General features: G+C 52.1%; 1 protein-coding gene across 1 annotated transcript in view; it reads right to left on the reverse strand.

The window, feature by feature from the left end:
• Nucleotides 1-21,584, reverse strand: part of Smad6 (SMAD family member 6) — a 72,042-nt gene extending 50,458 nt beyond the window's left edge. The window contains 3 exon segments of the mRNA XM_051156635.1: nt 7,170-7,247; nt 11,650-11,706; nt 19,682-21,584. Of these exon segments, the coding sequence (XP_051012592.1) occupies nt 7,170-7,247; nt 11,650-11,706; nt 19,682-20,501 (955 nt within the window). The 5' untranslated portion in view covers nt 20,502-21,584.
• Between the last annotated feature and the right edge of the window lie 692 nt (nt 21,585-22,276).

Genomic DNA, 22,276 nt, shown 5'->3' on the forward strand with positions numbered 1-22,276 from the left:
ACCTGGGGTGAGCAGACATGTGTACATGAATCTTGGTTCCCTCGGGGCAAAGAAACCCCAGAAGCTCAAAGACCACATGCGAATCCTGAACCTTCCAGGGGGCAGACAGAGAAACTGGGAGACCCGACAGGGGCCAGCCAAGCTTTCCAGCTGAGTGAACTTAGCCGAGCAACTCAACCTCTCCGAGCCTCCCTCCTCCGTCATCTCTTCCTTTAATTTGGTTAATAAAGTGACTGCCTCATAGAGGCGCTGGAAAATTCCATGAACTCACAGATGTATGGCACTTGAGAAAGCGCCTGGCACAGAGCTCTGGGCTCCCAGGGTCATTAAATATGCTGTGTGGTGATTGCTCTGTCTCGATCTCCATGAACTCTCTCAGGATTCCTCTGCTCACAGAAGGGAGCCTCCTGCTGTGGGCTAGCCTAATGCCAGGCAATGTCCTTTAGGACCAAGGATGTCCTAGGGTTTTCCTGGCCCCAATGGCCATAATCCCTCCGTTCTAGCCATCCCTCCAACATTCAGGACAATGGCTCAGGATTCGTCTTTCCACACTCTCCTGTCCCTCCCACGTCTACCTTCAGCTGGGAGAACACTTGTAGTCTGTTCTTAGCAAGCGCTTAGTCAGCCTACAAGACCTAACCCAGAATGGCCTGCTCTGTAAAGCTTTCCCTAACACCCACATTCCCCACAGAGTCCTGGCATCTGGGACACCTGTGCGTCATAGCTTTGTCTCAAGCCACTGCTGTGCATTAGAGCAAGGCAAGAAAGGGAAGAGCCACTTAGATGTGTAGGCCATGAAGGCCCTGTTTTGCAACCATCCACCTCCGAAGGCCTAAGAGCCGGAAGCAACACCCAGGGTCACACCAGCACCACGGAGCCTGCGATCTCTGACCCAGTGGGCTCCCGTGCAGCACCACAAACTCAGATGGCAGAGGCAAGGATCTTGCTTGCTTGCGGGGGTCACCTGGCAGGAAAGGGCAAAGCTAACTCAGAACCTACCCTGGCAAACTTATCCCATGATGCTCCACGGCATATGCCTGAAGGTGCCCCACCACCACCGCCACACACACACAGCAGCCATTTCTGTCACTCAGCACGCCCCGGCACCTCCAGCAACCAGCCTGGAAGAGGAGAGCCTCTTGCAAAGTGCCAGAAACACAAAGGAGGGAAAATGGAGATTAAAAAAAAAAAAAAAAAAAAAAAAAAAAAGAACACAGGGAAGGGGCTTGCCAGTAGCAGACAGTGTTCATGTGGGGACAGCACTGGCCCACACTCCTCCAAGGTGCCTCTCTGATGGAGGGAGCCCCCAGGAACAAGTATGAGACTGCAGTGTCCCCCCATTATATCCCACATTGCTCCTCACTCCAAGACCCAAGGAAAACCATCTCCTCAGCTAGCACATCTCTCCAAGCCACCCAGTGTGTCTAGGCTCATCCCAAGAACACCACTCAGTGTCATGGTAGCATCTAGGCCCCGCTGGCCACCAGGTGGGACTGCTATTGGAACTCACTGAGCCAGCCCTGTATCCATGCATACTGTAGATTTGGTAAGGACGTTGGCTAAAATCTGACCCAGGGCTGGTGAGATGGTTCCCTGGGTAAAGGTGCTTGCTGCCAAGCCTGACAGCTGGGTTGGATCCCCGGGACCCACATGAGTGGAAGGAGAAAACCAACTCTCACGTGTTGTCATATAATCTCCTCATACGTGCCGTGGCACTCAAGCTCACGTGTGTGCGCACATCTAAACTAACAAACAATGGCAGACTTGTAGCCATCCTTTAAAACCCGCGCCTGGATACTCACTCTTCTGAGGCTCTTGGCTGCCTATCAACAAGATGCTAAACGTTATGAAGGCCCTGCCTGTCACTTAACCTCTGCTGCAAGGCTAGCTGTGTGCTGGCTGAAGCTGATGCCGCCCTGAGGGACACAGAAACATAAAGCCTGTGCTAGGCAAGACCTGTGATTCTGGCAATCAAAGTGACAGTGACATTGTCTCATCTGTGCCTGAAAATGTGAGCAAACAAGCAGTCATATGAGGGCCAAGGGCCACGGGACTGGTAGCAGGTGAACAAACAATACAGGTCCACATACTTCTTGACTTAGCTCTAGCTAGCAGTGCCTGCTGTGTGGCCCACAGCCAGTCTCACTATCTCTCTGAGCTTGTCTCTGAACTGTTAGCTTGGAGAGTGGAAGCAGGAATAGGAGGCTTGGGTCACTAAGGAGCTTCAGGTTAGGTAGACACAGGTCTGGCTCAACTCAACCACCACACCAGCACTGCCTTCTCCTAAGAAGGGGCACGCCCCCACTGCCTTCTCCTGAGGAGGGGTATGCCCCCACTGCCTTCTCCTGAGGAAGTACACCCCAACTGGTAGAGCTCAGACTGAGAGGCAATCACACACACACACACCCAAGCCCAACAGAAGGGACTGCCTAGTCCTTGGTACAGTCAGCGTACATGGCATACAGACAACACTGGACTAAATAAACACCTGGCCAGTTATCTGATAGGCGCTTGACTATTTACCAAAGGGTGATCGTGGGGGGTATAAAGACACCAGGTGCCCAGCATGAGATCGGGCAGGTCTAAGTGCTCAGAGGTCCACCACCTTGAGTTCTCATTAAATGACTAGAGTTCACAGGGCAACCAGCCACCAGCCTGGACTGACAAGAGGCTCCTTCCTTTCTTTCAGCCACCCAGGGTTCTCTCCTCTTCTAGGCTGGAGTAGGGGGCCATGGAAGAATCTCTCCTGCTCCCCTCAAGCCACCAGGTCCTTTTGCCCCTCTCATTCTGCAGTACTTTGACTTAGAACATATTCTGCCTTCCAAAAGAGGATAACCTACAGCCACTCACACCTTAGCGTGAGCTTCTTTAGCTAACATACTTAACCCTCAAACTCTAATAAAGTCAAAGGGACAGGAGAGGAATGTCAGTGCTGTAAAGAAGACACCCTATGGGACAAGGAGCCTTTGGGTAGCCAGGAGACAGTACCCCAGACCCAAATGAAGCAAGAAAACCATAGCCCCAAAGTGTTGGGGTTGATCGGGGGCTACTATGTGTTCAAGTGTTGGCTGCTTGTCCCCCAGGATCCTTGTTGTCCTAGGGGCATGTATTCAGGTCCCATGTATTCAGGATGACGTCATGTCAATCTCGCCTCCCAAAGTATCCCTGACAGGATGATAAAAGTTGCTAATAGCCTATAGTTGGGCAGAAAGAGAAGGGAAGGTGCAACTTCCTGGGAGAGGGAAAGGAATTCTGGGAAGAGGAAAGTTTGGGGGCTTTGTTTGTTTGTTTTTGTTTTTATTTGTCCAGGAGACAAGAAAGGAGACAGACATGACTATGGTCCTGAAAGGTATAGCTAGCCACAAAGCTGGATAGAGCTAGGTGGATGGGTTAAATTAGATGAGCTAGTTGAGTATGTCCAACTAAGGCCTAAGCTTTGAAATATTACAAGGTTTTGGTGTCTTTTTTTTGTGGGGGGGGGGTTTCAAGACAGGGTCTCTGTGTAGCCTTGGCTGATCTAGACTCATTTTGTAAAGCATGCTAGCCTCGAACTCACGGTGATCCACCTGCCTCTACCTCCTGAGTGCTGGGATTAAAGGCCACCATGCCCAGCTACAGTATCATCACTTTTATAGGTACAAGCCTACCAAAGGTTCTTCAACACCAGAGCTCCAAGAACACCCCAAAAGAGGCCCCAAGGCCAATGACTTTACCCTAACTTCACTGAACACATTGGATGTGAGGGACTATGGGATCTGGTTGAAGGTCCATGTCTACCTCTCCCACCTGAGTGACCTTGGTGGAATCACCAGTGCCCTTTGACCTTCAGTTTCCTGTGTGGATCACAGAGCACAGCTGAACTGAGAGCCCATGCTGAAACTGAATGCCTACAGGGACTTTGGGTAGCCAGGAGACAGACCCCAGACCCAAGTGAAGGAAGAAAAACTATAGCACCAGGGTTCCAAGTGTATCCCAAAAGAGACTTCATTCTGTCAAATTAGAATCAAAGGAAAGCTCCACCCACACCCCCCACCCCCAACCCCGCTTTCCTGCAGCTCCTCATCTGTCCTTTGCCTGCCTGGGCCGGGAAAGATGAACGCAGAGACTCTAAATAGAAGTTGTAGAGAAAACAGATAGTTCGGCCAGACTACGGCTGGCATTGTGTACAAGCCATCTATGCTAAGATGTGAGAGGGACCAAGGGCACCAACCCTTTGGTTGGTGGGCCTCTGTGTTCTCCAGACTTGCTCAGTGGCTGCACAGAGAACCCACACCCCAGCCCTGGTACTGATGCTGGTAGTTCCTCTGCCCAAATCTCCAGGTGTAACCTAGGAACTGGGGCTGATCACTCAGCAGTGAGAGGAAGTAGTAGACAGAAGACAGTCTGCCTGGGCCTTAGGGGTCCTGGTCCAGAAAGGACCCTGTGGGTACAGTTGGGAGAATGCCAGCTGCCTCCGTGGATGGTTGAACAGTGTGATGGAGATGAAAAACAGCCAGTACTGATCTGAAAGTGAGGGTCAAGAGACACCAGCTAGGATGACACCTGTAATCCCAGTACTTGGGGAGCCAGAGGCAGGCGGATCTCTGTGAGTACCAGGACAGCCCGGTCTACAAAGTGAGTCCAGGATAGGCAAGGCTACACAGAGAAACCCTTGGCTCAAAAAACAAAACAAAACAAAAGAGCCACCAACATCACCAGCAATACCTCGACCAGCGACCAACTAACTCATTGCTTCCTTGTCTGTCAAATGCCCCGGTTGACCCACACACTGTGCCCACTCCGCCCCTGGCCTTTCTGATTTGGAGTCCCTCAGTGCCCTCTTGTGTGACATCACTCTATCCCCCCCAGGATGAAGTAGTCATGACTCTCCTACCCACCAAGGCCTGTTGCCCCCTAGGTCCTTTCCCTACCTGCCAAGGACCCCCTCCCTGAGTCTTCCCTCTAGCCAATACCAACACAGGCCAAAGCTCAGAAGGACACATAAATGTTCCACTTGTTTCCTCGGCCCATCTAGAGCTCAGCCGGAAGCCCATTACCACCTCATTCCATCCTCCCACATGGGAAACCCCAAACTTTCTTCCCACATCTTTTAGCCTCTCAGAATGCCAACTGCTAGACAGTTTTCTTCTTTTTACCCAGGTTTCCGTCCCCCCCCCCCCCCCTGCCCCAAGACAACGAGGTTTCTCTGTGCAGCTCTGGCTGTTCTGGAACTTACTCTGTAGACCAGGCTGGCCTTGAACTCAGATGCCCGCCTTCCTCTGTTTCCCTGAGTGCTGGGGTTAAAGGTGTGAACCACAACTACCCAGCCACTTATTTTATTTTATTTTATTCTATTCTATTCTATTTTATTTTCATGACAATCAAGACTAACAGTGGCCTCCTCACTGCCTAGTGCTTCAGATGCAGCTCTTAGGTCTAGGCAGATATTCCCAGCCCAGGCCACCCCAATACAGTCCCTACATGTGTTGGGGTGCTCTCTGCAGGAGCAAGGTCGCTGTGAGAGACGCACGCCTGCTCATCAACAAGGGAGGAAGACGTTGAAGTGCCCACCTGTCCTGCAATCCAAGGACACCCCAGGTGATTCCCCTGACTTAACAGCCATGAGAGCTGGTAAGGACCCAGATCTGTAAATTCAAAAATTATCACAGCCCCTCGCTCCAGTCACATGTGGCTTCTGCATGGACAGTGGAGAAAACGGTCTGTGGTGTAACCCGGTGCTACCTGGCTGGATCTTCAGCATCCTTTCTGTCTATGTACCCCCAGCTGGCTGGAACTAGAGACTAGGCTGGTCTATATCACAGACACCTGCCTGCCTCTGCCTCGAGTGCTGGACTTAAAAACGTGCACACCATCCCCATGCTCCTGTGGTCTCTTCCCAGCGGTTTGGGGAGACCAGCGAATGGACAGGGAAATGGACAAGCATCCGGGAGTAGCCAGCCAGCACTGTGTCGCCTTAGAGTCACCGGAAGCCCAAGGAATGACAGAGGAACTCTGGGAATATATTCATCAGTGTACACTCAACTGTTACAGAACAGAGGAGCGGGCAGCACAGTAGCACAGTAGCAGCCAGGAGCTCAGGTTCTTGTGGCAACGAAGGCTGCTGTGTGCCCTGAGGGACACAAGAAGTCACTCCACCTATGGGTAGACAGACTCACCACCCTGAGACAATGTTAAGGTGCTGAGGCGGGTCCTGACTCACCTCCATCGTTTTTTCCCCACTACCTCACTTTTACGGCCTGGGTGTGGAATCAGGAAAAGACGCAGAGGCCCACCTAGCCAACACCCCACCCCCACACCCGCCACAAGCCCAGCTGCCACACAGCACACCCTATAACTGAAAGCACCCCCACAAAGCCACACAGACCTCACCATCCAAGGCTCCTCCCTGGCCCTCCTGCCCCAGTGTGAGAGATCCACCCTCTCACAAGAATTCCCTTGACTGTGAGGAGCCTTAGGGCCAGCAGCTGGGGATCTCAGCCAATTATGGGGACAGCACCAAAACCGGGGTTCCTTCCTCCTGCTTCCTGCCTGCCATCCACTGCCAAGTACAGTGCACAGACACCGCTAGCTCTTAGCGAACTTGCCAGTCTTCCCAACTATCCCCTTTGCTTACCCATGGACCCTCCCCCTCAGCACAGGGAGAAGAAGGCTTATGTGTGAGCCTCCTATTACTGAGAAGTATCCCAAGCTACAATAATAGTGGGTTTTTTTTGTGTTTTGTTGGTTTTTCGAGACAAAGTTTCTCTGTATAGACTTAGCTGTCCTGGACTCACTTTGTACACCAGGCTGTCTTCAAACTCACAGAGATCCTCCTGCCTCTGCCTCCTGTGTACTGGGATTAAAGGCATGGGCCATCACGCCTGGCTGATAGAGGGAACTTTCTAAGCCATGACAAACCTGGCAAGTTATTAGTTGAAGTTCCCACCCACACAGACCACACAGCTTTGGAGTCAAAGCAGTCCTTGAACCCCTCTTGCCTCAGCCTCCTGAGTACTGGGCTGACTGACGAGCAATGCGACACCACACGCAGTCCCACCTTTCCATCCAAAGGGTGGGCAGATAAGAGCACAAAAATCAGAAGAAAGCAAACTCTTTCCATCGGTGTGCACCCACATGCATCCCCATTGGTGCCACCCACAGCGACAAGTGAGGAAAAGAAATAAGCCAACCTGAGAATTCACCCGGAGCAGTGATGAGGGAGTTGGTGGCCTCGGTTTCAGTGTAAGACAATGTGGAATCGGACAGATCTGTTTGGGAGGGGAAGAGGGGGGGGAGAAAGAGAACTCAGTCAGCTGAAAGTCACCTGTGCGAGCACAAAGGACAGATGTCGCCAATGACCACTTAATTATTATTTATTTATTCCTGCAGCCCAGGCTGACCTCCAGCGAAGGATGGCTCTGAACTCCTGTTCCTCTCGCCCACACCTCCTAAATGCTGAGATTGCAGGCCTGAGCCACCACGCAGTGCCGGGAATCAAACCCAGGGCTTTCTGCACGTTAGCAGCCGAGCCACACCCCCAGCGCCCATGTTTCTGATGTCACTCCAGACCAGACCCATCATCTAGTCCCAGAACCCTTCCGGGAAAATGTAGCCGGTTGTGACCCATGGAGGCGACTCAGGGCCCCTGACCACAGAAACAGTCCGCATTCAGGGGACTGAGCAAGCACCAACTTGAAGCCTGTTTGGGCAAGATTAAATTAAGTCCCTGAACAATTCACAGCTGCTAAACTTAATCACAACCATTAAAATTCTTGAAGTTGTTCGTTCTTGCTTCCTTCCTTCTCCCCTTCCTTTCTTCCTCCTGGAGCTGAGGGGGAGCTTAGTCGCCAGCCACTTCTGTTCCCACACGCCTCTCATTAAGATTAACTTTCGCAGGCTCTCTCACCTCTCCCACTCCCCAACAGCCGAAAGGGCTGTGGAGCTTTGGGGCCAGGTTTTGCATTCATGCTTGCGGTTTTTTTTTTTTTTTTTTTTTTTTCATGCTTGCGTTTTTAAAAGCAGGATTAATTAAGCGCTTCATATGGCATCACCGGCTATCCCCTGCCTGTGGTGCGCTGAGATGGAAGGGAACTTTTTCTACCCCACTAAGTTTCATAAACGGATGCTCTGGGGAACTTGGGAATTTTTTGCCCCTAGGTCTGGGGCCTCTGCTACCAGCAGTATGGGGTTGTCCCCAGAAAGGGACAGACCTGTCCAGGAGTTGAGAGACATGGACCAGGAAGCCAACAACCTTTCCATCTTCAGCTCACCCAGCACAAGACAGATCTGGCTTGGGCTGGCCTCAGATGGCCCAGCAGCCACGAGGGGCTATGGATTCCTGGGACAATTCCCTCAGCGTAGGTTCTAACTAGATAGGATTCCATTGCATCTTACAAAAATGTCTTCCTTTCACTGCATGGCTTAAGAGCAGGAAAGATGAAACATTAACCAATTTGGCTTCCCCCCCCCCCCTTCATTTCCCACTTGTCAGATGCTGAGTTTTACTTTGGTTCCTGGTCTCATGAAATCAGAGGGGTGCAAAAGTAAACTGATTTTGTGTGTGTGAGTGTGTGTGTGTGTGTACAGAGATATATTTATACACAAAAATACACATACATATAGGAAAAAGGGGAACACTGCAAAGCAAAGTAATTATTTTTTAAAATATTGTACTATGTCTCAAGGCACAAAAAAAAAAAATATTATCTGCTGGTAACAGTATTGAAAGTAAGATGTAAGAAAATCTTCAAAAGGGCTAGAGAGATGGCTCAGAGGTTAAGAGCACTAACTGCTCTTCCAGAGGTCCTGAGTTCAATTCCCAGCAACCACATGGTGGCTCACAACCATCTATAATGAGATCTGATGCCCTCCTCTGGCCTGCAGGTGTACATGCAGACAGAGCACTGTATACAAAATAAATAAATAAATAAATAAATAAATAAACCTTTTTTTTAAAAGAAAGAAAAAAATCTTCACACACACACAAAACCCTTTACAAGCTGGGCGGTGGTGGCGCACGCCTTTAATCCCAGCACTCGGGAAGCAGAGGCAGGTGGATCTCTGTGAGTTCGAGGCCAGCCTGGTCTACAAAGTGAGTCTAGGCTACACAGAGAAACCTTGTCTCAAAAAAAAAAAAAAAAAAAAAAAAAGATTTTTACTTATTTGATTAATTGCGTGCGACAGGATCTCCTTATGTAGTCTAGGCTGGGTTCCCTTTAAACTCTTTATCCTCTGGCCTCAGCCTCCTACTTGCTGGAATTACAGACATGCACCACTGTGGCTTGCTCTATTTTTATTTTTTAAAGGACCCTCCTGCAAACTGCAAACAGGAAAAACTAACACAATGTAGGTGGCGGGAGGGCCGTGTCCTCCACAGCGTCCACGGCTGCCCCTTCTGCCTACGGTGCTGAGTTGAGCAGGTAGGGCGGGTTGTGAGGCAGGCTCTTGCGGTTGAGGGAGCTTACTCTATAGAAAAAGGTGGTGACCCCTATACTTCCAGCCGTTCCTGGAGGTGCATCTTGAACTGGGGATCCAGAGCCCATCCCGGATCCCTCCATGGCTTCAGATGGTGATGGAGGCTGGGAGAGAGGACTCTTTCCCCAGCAGCCTCCACAGGAAGGCTGCCTTGGAGGGCCTCAGTGGAAAGTCTAGATCTGTGGGCTTGGCAAGGGTGTGACGGGGTGCTCCGGAGCTTCAAAAGGTAGAAGCTGCTTGCCCTTCCTACTCGTTCTGGAAGTTTCCAGGTGCTACCTATATAGATGTAGCAGTTTGGTTGCCAGCACACACGTCAGGGAACTCAGAACTGTCTGTAACTCCAGCTCCAGTGTTTATGGCACATACTTACACACAATTAAAAATAATGCAAGTGAAAAAAATTTTAAATGAATAGGACCCAACCTGTGACTTGCTGCTGCTCCTTTAAGATGAGTGACAGAAGGCTCAGTACTAGCAATAGCTGACATTTTAAAGAACATAACCTTCCAGGCCTTCTGTGTGTGTGTTTTTTTAAGACAGGGTTTCTCTGTGTAGCCTTGGCTGCCCTGGACTCGCTTTGTAGACCAGGCTGGCCTTGAACTCGAAGCCTGCCTCTGCCTCCCAAGTGCTGGGATTAAAGGTGCGCGCCACCACACCTGATACTCTTAGTTTCTAAATGGTCACTCTCTAGGGCTTTTCTGCTTTTCCCCAGGCTGATTGACAGGTCCTCTGGCAATGAGCCTGCCACCATTGGTTACAAACTTTTGAATTTTTCTTTTTCTAATGGAGCAAAGCATCTTCTACAGGACGGATGTCATTGTGTTTACTGACTCAGGAGATGCCGAGGCTGCCTTCTGGCAGGAAGATGGGGAAGCCATGGCCTGAGCTGTGGTAGCTCTGCCTTAGTCTCTCAGCCCTGCAGCTCCTCACTAGGGGTTTCTCTGTCCTCACTCAGCTGTTTCTCTTTATCTACCATACGACCATGACCCCCCTAGTTGCCAGAGAAGTAAACAAATCTCCCTGTGTACAAGGCACACAGCTGGAACAAACACCAGAGCTCAGCCACTGTCTCCCACATCCCGGAGGGACAGCCTTCGCCCTATCTGCTAAGGATCAGACTCCTTAAGCAACCCTGGGGTGAGTGTATCTCTGACTTTACTGGGGATGGAGGGCTGGAAGGAGCCTGGGGTGAGTCCATGAGTCCATGACCTGGGGAAGTGACCTTCCAGCCAGAGCTCACGCACTCTGAGAAAGGATGCTTCTACCATAAACTTATTCTTTGTGGTCACTTGGGAATGTTTGGGCCAATCAATGTACTTTGGAGACCTGGGCCTCACAGAAACTGCTGGTCACTTGCTGGGTTGGAACTCTTACGGCCAGCTCGCCTGCTACTCAAACTCCATAGACAACATGGCTGCTCTAAATCCACAGAGGAGAGCCCAGGCCCACAGCATCTCTGTTTTTAAATATGTATTTAATTAGTTGTGTATAAGTATGTGTGTACCTGAGTGTGTGCACCACGTGCTTGCAAGTGCCCTTGGAGGCCACAAGAAGGCATTGGATTCACCGGAACTAGAGTTACAGGCAACTGGGAACCACCTGATGTAGGTGCTGGGAACCGAACCCAGATCCCCCGCGTGTGCAACAAGTGTTCTCAACCCATGAGCCATCTCTCCAGGCCCTCGTCTGCTTTTAAAAATGTATGTGTGTATCTCAAAAACGTGAGCTGACACTTAGCCCCCAGGTTATAAGGAGAAGACAGCTTGCCACTGCACAGGGTTTGTCTGAAATGGCATACCCTCTGCACTAACCTCCCTCAGAGACAGCTAACCTTCTGTCCACCTGTCCAGGTGAGGCTCGAGGACAGATGAAGCTCAGCAAAGACTCCATGCCCTGGCCTCCTGTCACACTCTCCATTCGCACACTAGTAGATGGTAACCCAAGGCTGAGGGAGGAAGGAAGGAAAAGAGACCCAGAAAATTTCCAACCCACCTCCGAAGAAGAACGGCTTAAGTCAGAACCCGTTCATCTCCCACAGGCCCATGTTTAAAGGTCACACAGAGGTTAACGAGGAGCCTGGAATTTGAAGATGTAAATAGTCTCCCTGCAGCAGCCCAGCCGTGGGAGTGTTTGTAAAACTTCACCCTGTTTGAAAGCACCCAACTCAGCCCACCCCTCGGGGAAAGGCACACTTACCCAGTGGCTTGTACTGGTCACGAGGAGACAGCCGAGAATAGGGGGGTGGCGGTGATTCTAGAAGACAGGATACAGCATGTCACACCTGGTGTTCCATGTGCTTTTAATTATCAGTTTCCTCAAATAATAACCTCTGACCCCAGGAAGTCTTCCACCTCTCCCACCATCTCTGCTGCCCAAATCTATGGGCACAGACAGCCTGGGGCTCAGTCCCTACCTGTGGCACCTAGGCTTTGAGAGCTCCAGGGAGTACCCTCACCCCTCAAAGGTGATTTCCTCAACTACAAAACAGGAGGGCTAATCATAGACCTCTTGGTTTTGCCAGAAGGGCGAAAGATAGGTATGCAAAATGCTTAGCACAGCTCTTGGTCACACTCCCATAAACAGCTCCTTTATTCTCACTACAACTAGAAAAACACTAGTGTAGAAGTCAGTGCTCGTGCTGCCAGATAACATACAGGAGCTCAGTTCTGTTTGCGTTGGGGCCAAACACAGCATACAGTCTCTTAGCATAAGCACAGACTTACACTACGTGGGATACACTTATTCTGAAATTTTATGTTGCTTGTGTGAAATGAAAACGGAACAGGGTGTCCTAAATTCTTATTTGCACAGCTTGACAGGTCAAATCAGAGTTCAGAAGGCCCACAGGTGGAAATGTGGTTGAAGAGAGGGGGAGGGGCGGGGGGTGGGGAGAAGCAGGGGCTGGTGAGATGGTTTAGCATGTGAAGAAGCTTGCTGCCAAGATTAAGGACCTGAGTTCGATCCCCAGAACACCCACACAGTGGACAGGGACAATAGACGGTCTCAAGTTGTCCTCTGACCCCCATTGCATACACAATAATGAGTAATTTCTTAAAATTATTTTAACCCACATTAGAACCGCCACTCCTGGGTGTGGGGATGAGAGCAGGGCTGGTGGGACCCTGGTACCATCCACATTTTAGGCCAGTTACTTTCAGCCTCTGGCCTCAATCTCTCGGTTTGCAAAGGCCAGGCAGGGGCGGGCCCCAGCCCAGACTGATTCCTGGTTGTCTATGGTGTTTTCCTTCGGGATGCCTTTCATTTGCTTAAAATACTCCTCCTTCAAAACATATACTTTGCCTCCAGAGGAATTTCTTAGGCTCTCGCTTTACCGGGAAGTAACAATTTGCTAAACTAAGTAACAATCTGGGTGAATGAAATGACCCTCCATTTTCTGTAAATGAAACTGAACCCCATCAGATCACAAGCTAGCGCAAACTTGGCAGTAATAAAGGGGTAATAACTATTATTAGGGGGGGTATCAGGAATGACACAGGGGTAATGAGTGTTTTCGCAATTATAATAAGGCACCATTAGTACAGGAGCATTAGTTATGTGTGCCCCATACACCCAAGAGAGGCTTCCCTCTCCTGCCAATCCTGCAGCCAGAAGTGGCTTCCTCAAAGTCAAGGGTCTAGATCTAGAGCGGGGACTCTCTGTGGACAGAGGTCAGAGAGGAGAAAGCTAAGCCACCGAAGAGACAGGAACATGTACTCTGTGCCAGATGCTTGCACGTCATGTATGGTCTCTAATTTTTTTTTTTTTTTTTTTACTTTATTTTATTTTTTGAGCCAGGATTTCTCTGTGTAGTCTTGGCTGTCCTGGAACTTGCTCTGTAGACCAGGCTGGTCTTGAACTCTGCCTCCCATGTGCTAGGACTGCCTGGCTTCAGCTCCCTGCCCCGCCGCCTGCCCCACCCAAACACTCACAAAGATCTGCCTACCTCTGCCTCCCAAATGCTTTCAGCAGGTTTGTTTGTTTGTTTGTTTTTTAACGATTTAGTTGTTATTTTATGTGGGTTTGGTGCATGCATGTCCGTATGAGCGTGTCAGATCTCTTGGGGCTGGGGTTATAGACAGTTGTGTGCTGCCATGTGCGTGCTGGGAATTGAACTCGGGTCCTCAGGTGCTCTTAACCTCTGTTGTCTCTGATTCTTCTGGACCTCAAGTACACGATGGTTAATCACACACATCGGGCACCAGTTTCAATGTAATCTGTACGTAAGATGCCATCCATATTCTCATTTTGCATATGAAGAACTGCCCGGCTCTGCCACCCAAGACAATCATGGCAGAGGTGGGATTTGCATCCAGTTCTGACTTGTGAGTTCAAGGCTAGCCTGGTCTACAAAATGAGTCCAGGACAGCCAAGGCTACACAGAGAAACCTGGTCTCAAAAAAACAAAAAAATAAAAAAATGAGAGAAAGGACCTGGGAGCCAAAGGGGCCCATCAGTGACGTCAAACAAGACCCAGAGAGGAAGACCATGTGCTTACTTTCAGTAAGAGCTACTTTACTTGCATTCATGCTCAGCCCAAAGGCCAGACCTGAGAGAGGTCCAGCCACCAGGCATGCAAAGGCTTGGAGCTCTCAGGAAGACAGGAGTCTGGGTTCCCACTGTGGAGAGGAGACTGAGGCCTGGTGAGTGGAAGTGATTCCGAGGGAACTGCCTGACTGTGGAGCCAGGACCTAGCCCTGTCTGGTGTGCACACCCTGTTTTACAACCCCTGAAACCCAGGGCATGGCTAGACATCTGCCCCCACACCTGTCTCCAGCAAGAGGCTGTAGCTAGACAACAGCAAGCATCCAAGCCTTCTCAATCCAACCCCTCTTTCTTTCAGTTTTTTGAAACAGTGTCTCCTATAGCCCAGGCCGGTCCTGAATTCAATATACAACCAAGAATGACCTTGCACTACTGACCCTCCTGTCTCCACTTCCTGAACATATTCCAGGAATATCCCTGGCCACCCTCAGGTACTTTACCTGAAAGCAAAAAAGGTAGAGGAAAGAAAGTGTTCACAACATTCTCCCTCAGTAGCACCCACTACCCACGGTCACACCTGAGGCACGGTTCCTAAGAACGTCAATGAGACAAAAAGAAAACCCAGAAGCGAGAATTGTAGACACACAGATCCTTCTAGAAAGAGCACAAAGCTTATAGTCAGCAGCTCAGAATGCAGAGCTCTAGGACATCAGAGACCAAAGGGGCCTGGACTTCACCAACTCAACTCTTTTTTACTTAATTTGTATTTATTTTGGCTCTGAAACAGTATCTCAAGGCATAGCTCAAGTTATCCTAAAAGAGTCCTTCTGCCTAAGCACTGGGGTTACAAGCAGGCACCACCAACAAAGGTTCCAAACTCCTTTTTATTGATGGGGTATCTGACATCCCAGCAGAAAAGGACCTGCCTAAGGCCATGCTTGAAGACAGCTGCAAAAGTTAACTTGTTGCTGTAGGAGACCAACAACAGGTAATCTTTTTCTTTAAAAAAAAAAAAAAAGGTGGTGGTGGTGGTACACATCTTTAATTCCAGAGGCAGGCAGATCTCTGAATTGGGAGCCAGTTTGGTCTACAAAGAGAGTTCCAGGGGCTGGAGAGATGGCTCAAAGGTTAATAGCACTGGCTGCTCTTCTAACAGTCCTGAGTTCAATTCCCAGCAACCACATGGTGGCTCACAACCATCTATAATGATATCTGGTGCCATCTTCTGGTGTGCAGGTATACATGCAGGCAAGAACACTGTATACATAATAAATAAATAAATCTTAAAAAGAGGAGAGCGAGCGCGCGCGTGCGTGCATGTGTGTGTGTGTGTGTGTGTGTGTGTGTGTGTTCCAGGATAGCCAAGGCTAAACAGAGAAACCTTATCTCAAGAAAACACACAGACACACACAGAGTCATGGGATTCACCCTCTTAAAGTATACAATTCAGTGGTTTGGGGTACATTTCAAGAATTGTGTGACCATCACAATGATTTATTACAGGGCATTTTTATCATCGCAAGAGGAAGCCCTGTCCCTACTAACAGTCACTTCCTATATTCCAACCCAAACTCCAGGCAACCACTCATCTTTTTGTCTCTCTGGATTTTCCTATTTTGAAAGTTCGATGTGCATGAAATCACGCAGGCCTTTCGTGTCTGTTTCTTTCACTCAGCACAGTGATCTCCAGGTTCATCCGTGCTGTGGCATGTGTGAGCACTTCACCCTTTTTTATGGCTGGATGATATTCCATTGTGTGGCTACATCACGCTTTGTTCATCCACTCGTCAGCTAATGGACATTTGGCTTGGTTCCATATTTTGCTGTTATGAATGATGTGCTGCAAACAATGCCAGTAATTCTTCCTACCTGCCGTTCCCACTCCCCTCCTATACAGCCTCCAGGGTTTAGGAGAAGGGAGCCATAGGGCACTTGACTCAGGCAAGCTAGGTGAGCCCTCCACTAGGCGAGACACGGGATCAGAAGACGATCTTCAAGTTGACCCCTAGCTCTCTGCCCACTGCCTAGAGGATGTCCTACTTCTTGTTAAGAGCTATGTCGATTTGGAAACAATCCCAGTTTCTGCAGGTCCCTCTGAGAGAACTAGACATGGTCAAGAGAAAAAGAGAAAGGCGTCAGAAACTCCAAGACCTCCAGCCGGAGGCATGAACTAGAACATTCTTCCCTATCTTCCTCCAGAAGCTGAGCAGTCAACCAGGAGCACCAAGCATCAGGAGTCAGCCCAGCGCTCTCCCCCCCCCCCGCTGCCCCCCCCCCCCCCCCCGTGCGCCCTCCCCGACCTCCCTCCCAACCCGGCCATCCCAGCCAACCCAGCCAACCCTCTGGTCAGGCCTCAGGGGCTACTTAAGCCTTCTGGGATCTAGACCTACATTTGAGGCCAAAAGAAAGTTCACAGACTCTCTGAGCCTGGCGGGAGTTTCCACTTGACATCACTTTCCACCCATCTTTGCGGGCAGCTCCTTGCTACAGGAGCTAACCTGGCCCTCTGACTTTTCATCCTCGCGGTGGGTGACAGCCCGCTGGGAGTGGAGGGGGCCCTCCCGGGTACCTGTTTCTTCTTCTCTCAGAACCTACCGGCTCCCAACCCCAAGTCCCAGGATCAGTGGACAGAAAAGGAGCTCCTGGCGCTTTAAGGCCGAAGGAGCCTAACTGCCCAGATTCCCCCAGCAGCCAGATAAACAGCGCAGCCGGCTGGCGCCAGCAAGAGGCAAACTGGGCATTATCACGGCTTCCTCACCTCCAAGAGACAAGCGGGGAGCAGACATGCAGGCCGAGGGGCCGCGAGGGGGCGGGGCGGGCCCGGGAAGCCCAACTTGAAATTGATCTCATTTCAAAGGGATAATGCCAGGCCAAATAAAAGGAAAAACTTTCTAGCCCATTCTAATTCCTCCAGGCCTGGCCTGGGAACCCTGTGTTTTCCCTAGGCAGTCTCCTCCAGCCCTTTAGAAGTTCTCTCTCTCTCTCTCTCTCTTTCCCGGGCACAATTGGATAATAGTAATTTACCGAATATAATTACAGAAAAAAAAAAGTAGAGAAGCAAAGAGCAGGAGATTCGTTCCAGAGTTAATGGATACTTGCAGGAGAAAGGAACTCTATAAACAGGTCAGAGCTGTGATTAAGTATTTCTCCACATTTCCGTCCACATAGGCATCCACCAAACTCAGCGCTGCCTATGGTTCTAAACAGAAAGGCCCAGGAAAGATAACTCCCAGGGACCCCCAGGTTGTGTCATGCGCTGAGCCTGCTACTCAGGGTGAGGCCCTTGCAGTATACCAGATTCTAAGACAAAGCCCACGGAGCCTGGGATCTGCCTGTCACCTCTTCACCTCAGCCGTTCAGGCCAACCCAGAACTTTACAGATGGAGGAGGCCAGGGCCACCAACTTGCCAGGCTCAGAACAGAAGGGCACCACACTTCCCTCATGTCTTGACACTGGGAATCCTTGAGGGTGGAGGCCAGGCACAAATGACTGGTGCTGGGTGTTCCCAGGCACTTTAGTCTAGTTGTATGCCCAGTCAGTCTGTCTGTCTGTCTGTCTGTCTGCCCACCCGCCCCAGCCCTCTTCCCTGAGCTGGAAAGTTGGGAGGGGCAGCCTCCTTATCAGGACTCGCTCGGCTGAATCCCAGCTATGTGCCTGCCCATTTTGAGGAGCCAGGCTGGCGGCCAGCCCCGGGGGTGGGAGTGGGGGAACAGGGGGGGCACCAAAGGGTTTCCCCCGGTCCCCAGTTCCAGAAAAGGCAAGAGAGTCAACCCGGCATACTGGCAAGTCTTGCTTCTTTCCCACAACTACAGTCCTCAGAGATGCCCCCAGTTGGCTGGCCCCCTAGGTTTGTCGCTAGCAGAGGCAGGGAATAGATTCATAAGGGAAGTGGGGAATTAGCTTCCAATACTTGGTTCAGTTGAAAATGTTTTTAGGGCCCTCCCACGCACACACAGCCTTCCAAGGTCACTAAGCCTAGGTCCAGAATCTACAGTTCAGCGGGTCTCTCAACTTCTCCCTAGTCAAGGAGGGCCAATTCCGAGTGCAAATAGTAGGAACTGAGTGAGTCCCAAAGCCTCCAGCTTTCCACCCCTCCTTTTCCGGTCCACCAACCTGAGCAAGCCCTCTTTAGGTCCACGCCCACCCTCTCCCCCAGCCCCCAACACCCCAAGCTGCTCTGGGTTAAGGCATGACACTCCCAAAGGTGATCCAGTTACAAGCACACCCACAGCCCTCCTGGTAGCTCAGACCACTGGCCTAGCCCCGCCCTCTTACCTCCTTCCCCACTTATTCCCACCTCCCAGGAAGATTTCTTGACAGAATGAATCCTACTCATTTCTTCCCCACTCCCCCCCCCCACCATCACCCCAAACACAGTACCTGGTACAGAGTAATACTAAACTTGTTAATACTGTGACTTGGTGACAGAAAAAAAAAAGCATTCACTAGGGCCTTATGGAAGAGTACAATGGGCCTCACCACCCATCTCCCAGTAGGAAAAAATACACACACACACACACACACACACACACACACACACACACACACACGAGACAATACAACCACAGAGTCCTCCCCAGAGACAGGGAACAGACCGTTTCCTCCAGGGAAAGCTGTCAGCCTCCAGGCAAAGAAAGTCCAGTGTGGGCACAGGTCAGGGACTACCCAAAGTCTCTCTCCATTGAGCCTAGAGGGACCATGAGGAAAGCATGGTGGGAACCACACTAAATGGAGAGAAACTTTCTTTCTGTTCATATCACTAGGCCCTCATCCATTCACACAGGGAGAAGCCGGGCTTCCTAAACTGACTTGACCTGACCTGAGGAGAGCTGACCACAGCCAACTGCCTGTAACTACCTGTTCCATTCTTTTCTGCAAAGCCCCCAGTGCCTCAGACGTATTCACCCACACCTATAGAGAGTGTTCCTCGTGGTACAGAAAGTGTGTGTGTGTGTGTGTGTGTGTGTGTGTGTGTGTGTGTAGACCAGTCTGTGTATCACCTGTATGCCTGTCAGAGGCCTTCATCTGTCCTCACCCCTACTCCTGCACCTGAGCCTGCCTAGGTAAGCAAGGCCAAGGTAAGGGTGTGTGCAGAAGATCCCAGGAGAACAAAGGGGCCAGTTCTGGGGTAACAAAAGAGCCAGCAGCCTCTGACTCCCAGATGCCTCGGGTCCCTCAGAGGTAAGCTGAAGGCCAGAATTAAGAGCCTGATGGAGGAGCCTGACGTTCCTCTCCAAAGGGTGTTGCAAACAAGAGGGATTGCCCTGCAGAAACTAGGTTCAAACCATAGATAGGAACACGTGGAACGCTTGCAAACACGTTTGACGCCAGGCATCATTTGCCTACAGACAGTTTCACAACCATTACCTACCTGGGTGCAGAAGAGCACAGCTGGGGTACAGGGATACGCATTCAAATGCTAGAAGCTGGGTACCAACTGGAGTGAATTCCCAAAGGAGAGGTGACACCTACTCCTTGGCTTACTAGCGGGTTCCACAACGCTGCAATCTACTTTAAGTCCCAGAAGCTGCATATAGAAAACTTGGACGTACCCCTTTCTAAATTCACTGGCGCCCACAAAATGAAATTACCATTTTAAGTTGCAGACACCTACCCTTCAGCTTTCCTCAACCCCCTGCAGGCTCCCAGTACCGAGTAGCATCCCTAGAGCATCCACAAAGAGGTGGCCACAAAAGGGGGACCAGAAGACTAGGCGGAAGTCGAGGCGACCCCGCATGCACTCACCTGGCCCGCAGAGTCGGCTGAAGTGGTAGGGGTTGCAACACACTGTAGGTCCGTCGGTGGCGGCGGCGAAGCTGTGGCAGCCGCACAGGGGTTTCAGCTCCACTGCGTGCTGCAGGTCTGGCCAGCGGAAGAGGCGGCCGAGCAGCAGCTGCGGTGGCGCGGGCTGGCCGCCTAGGCGGAGGTCGGCGCGCGGCACCAGCACGCAGCCTCCCGGCACGCCGCCGCGGGACTCCACCGCCTCCAACAGCGTGTCCAGCGAACGCTCCTTGAGCCGCTTGAGCAGCGAGTACGTGACTGTCTTGAGCTCCTGCTCCAGAAGCAGCAGCCGGGAACGGGCTTCGCGACTCCGAGGCCCGCTGCCCTCCTCCGGCTCCAGGGACTGCCCCGCTGAGGGATCGCCTGAGTCCCGGGGCGCGCCTGTAGCGTCCCGCTCAGAGAAGAGACAGCAGGTCACCGTCTCGCAGTCACTCTCAGGCAGCCAGCCCGGGCCTCCAGGTTCCGCCACATCCAGCGAGGAGCCCCCGGCTCCGGCCCCCGGCTCCGACACCGGCCTCGGGGGGCCCCCCGTGCGCCGGCGCCTGCCTGCGATCAGGGCGCCTCGCGGTCCCACTCCGTCCCGGGGCCGCCGCGGGGCTACCGAGCGGACTTCGGAGCGGCTGCAGCCTCCGCCTTCTCTTGCCCGCGGGGCAGGCTCAGCTCCGCTGCCCAGGCTCCCATCCTCGTCGCCACCACCGCCTCCACCGCTACCTTCCTCCCGATCAGGGACTACACGACTTCGCCAAAGTCGCCGCACCAGCCCCGAGCGTTTAGACCTGAACATACGATATCCTTTGGCGCCTGGGGTGGTGGGAGGGGAGGCGGTCTCCGATTACCGGGGGTCCGTTCCCTCAACGAGGCGCCGGCTGCGCGGGCCGCAGCCCTACATGAAGCTCTGCCACGGGGCGCCGTGCAGACCGCGCACAGCCTGTCGTCGAAGGGGCACCGCAGGACTGCAACATGAGGGAGCTCGCGCCGGGCAGGGCCGGGAACACGAGCGCGCCGAGTCGCAGTCCGCGCGGGACCAGCGGGCTACATGGACCACGGTAGACCGGGACTGCTCAACTCCAGCTGCCCTGGAGCCTTAAGGGACTCGCGGGCGAAGCGATGCTAGAAACACCCTGCATGGGCCGGCGAGCCTTCAAAAGTTGCGCGGCTGGTATACCAGCACAAAGCGCTTGCGTCGTACCCCCAAATGTCTGCACAGCTCTCCCTTCAAAAGCCAAGTGCTAACGCTACAGGAGTTTTCTCTGCAGGATCCGAAACTCAGGCTTGTGGATAACTCCCAGATCCCTGCAATAAAATAAAATAAAAATAAAAGCAAAGCAAGAAAAAGGTCCCAAACAAAACCCAAAATGCTTGGATTTGCACGCACGAAAAGCAACTCCGTCTCAGGTCCTGGGCACTCGGTGCATTTGGGGCAAGTCTCTCCTGAACGCGGGTGTCAACACATGAGTGGAAGCCGTAAAGAAAATCCCAAAGAGCTGCTGGGAATCCTTAATTAAAAATGCAATCCACCGAGGCAGAGGTCGCAGCCCGCCCCACGCTACGCTGGGTCGCTTCGAGCGCCGCTGCTGCCGAGGTCGCCCCCCTCCCCCCTCCACCAAAGTGCCTCCCGGTGGCCCCGCGGTCCCAGCGAGGTTTGGCGAGGCAGCGCCCGGCGGCTCTTTCTCTGGGCTCCGCTCCCTCGCTCGCTCCCCCGCTCGGCGCTCTCTCTCTTTTTTGTTCTCCTCAAACGCACACTGAGGGCCCCCGGAGGAGCGCCGCGGAGTCATTGGCTGCCTCCCATCATATGCCAGTCTAGACACTTTGGCGGCTCCGCGGCGCTGATTGTTGCGCAAACAAGGTTTCAAGTTTCTTAACTCTTAAAGGAGAACACGTCCCATTGCTGAGCCCGAAGCTCCAATGGGGCTGGTTCCTGGGGCGGACCGAACCCAAACCCCCGCCCCTCGCCAGCCCCGGCACCCCCGCCCCGAGGCTGACAGCACCCGGGACTCACTCTAGCTCACGTCGCGCCGTGGACAAGGATAAGAGCGATCCCGCACACGCGCGAACACACACACTGCTACACACATACACTCTGCTACACACACACACACACACACACACACACACTGCTACCCAGCTCTGTTTGGTGAACCCACCGCGACCCGGACTTCAAGGCAGCCCTTTGCCTCTCTCTGGCTTGTGCACAAACTTGCAAACGCGCATTGCACTTAGAGTCTGTCCAAACCCCTTGCCTCAGAGCAGGCTAATAAAAATGGGCGTGTGTGCGCGCCTTCCTGCCTTGCGTCTCTGGGGAATTACAGGGCGGTCGAGAAGTTAGGGTAGCGGGATCTTCCGTGACCCTCGAAGGCTCCACGCACCCCCTGTCCAGAATTAGGGGTCGCTCTGCCTGGGCTACCGGGGGCGGGGGGGGGGGCGTGAGACACTTCAGTCAGGGAGCTCCAGGATAGCCCGAGGTGGGGACTTGGACCGAGTGGAGTAGAGGCGGGAAATACTATTGGATGGCTCCTCTTGGACGCGTGGGCTCTCCCGCCAGGCTGTCTGACGTCCGGG

The sequence above is a fragment of the Acomys russatus genome, chromosome 14, assembly GCF_903995435.1.
Source record: "Acomys russatus chromosome 14, mAcoRus1.1, whole genome shotgun sequence".
NCBI classification, from domain to species: domain Eukaryota; kingdom Metazoa; phylum Chordata; class Mammalia; order Rodentia; family Muridae; genus Acomys; species Acomys russatus.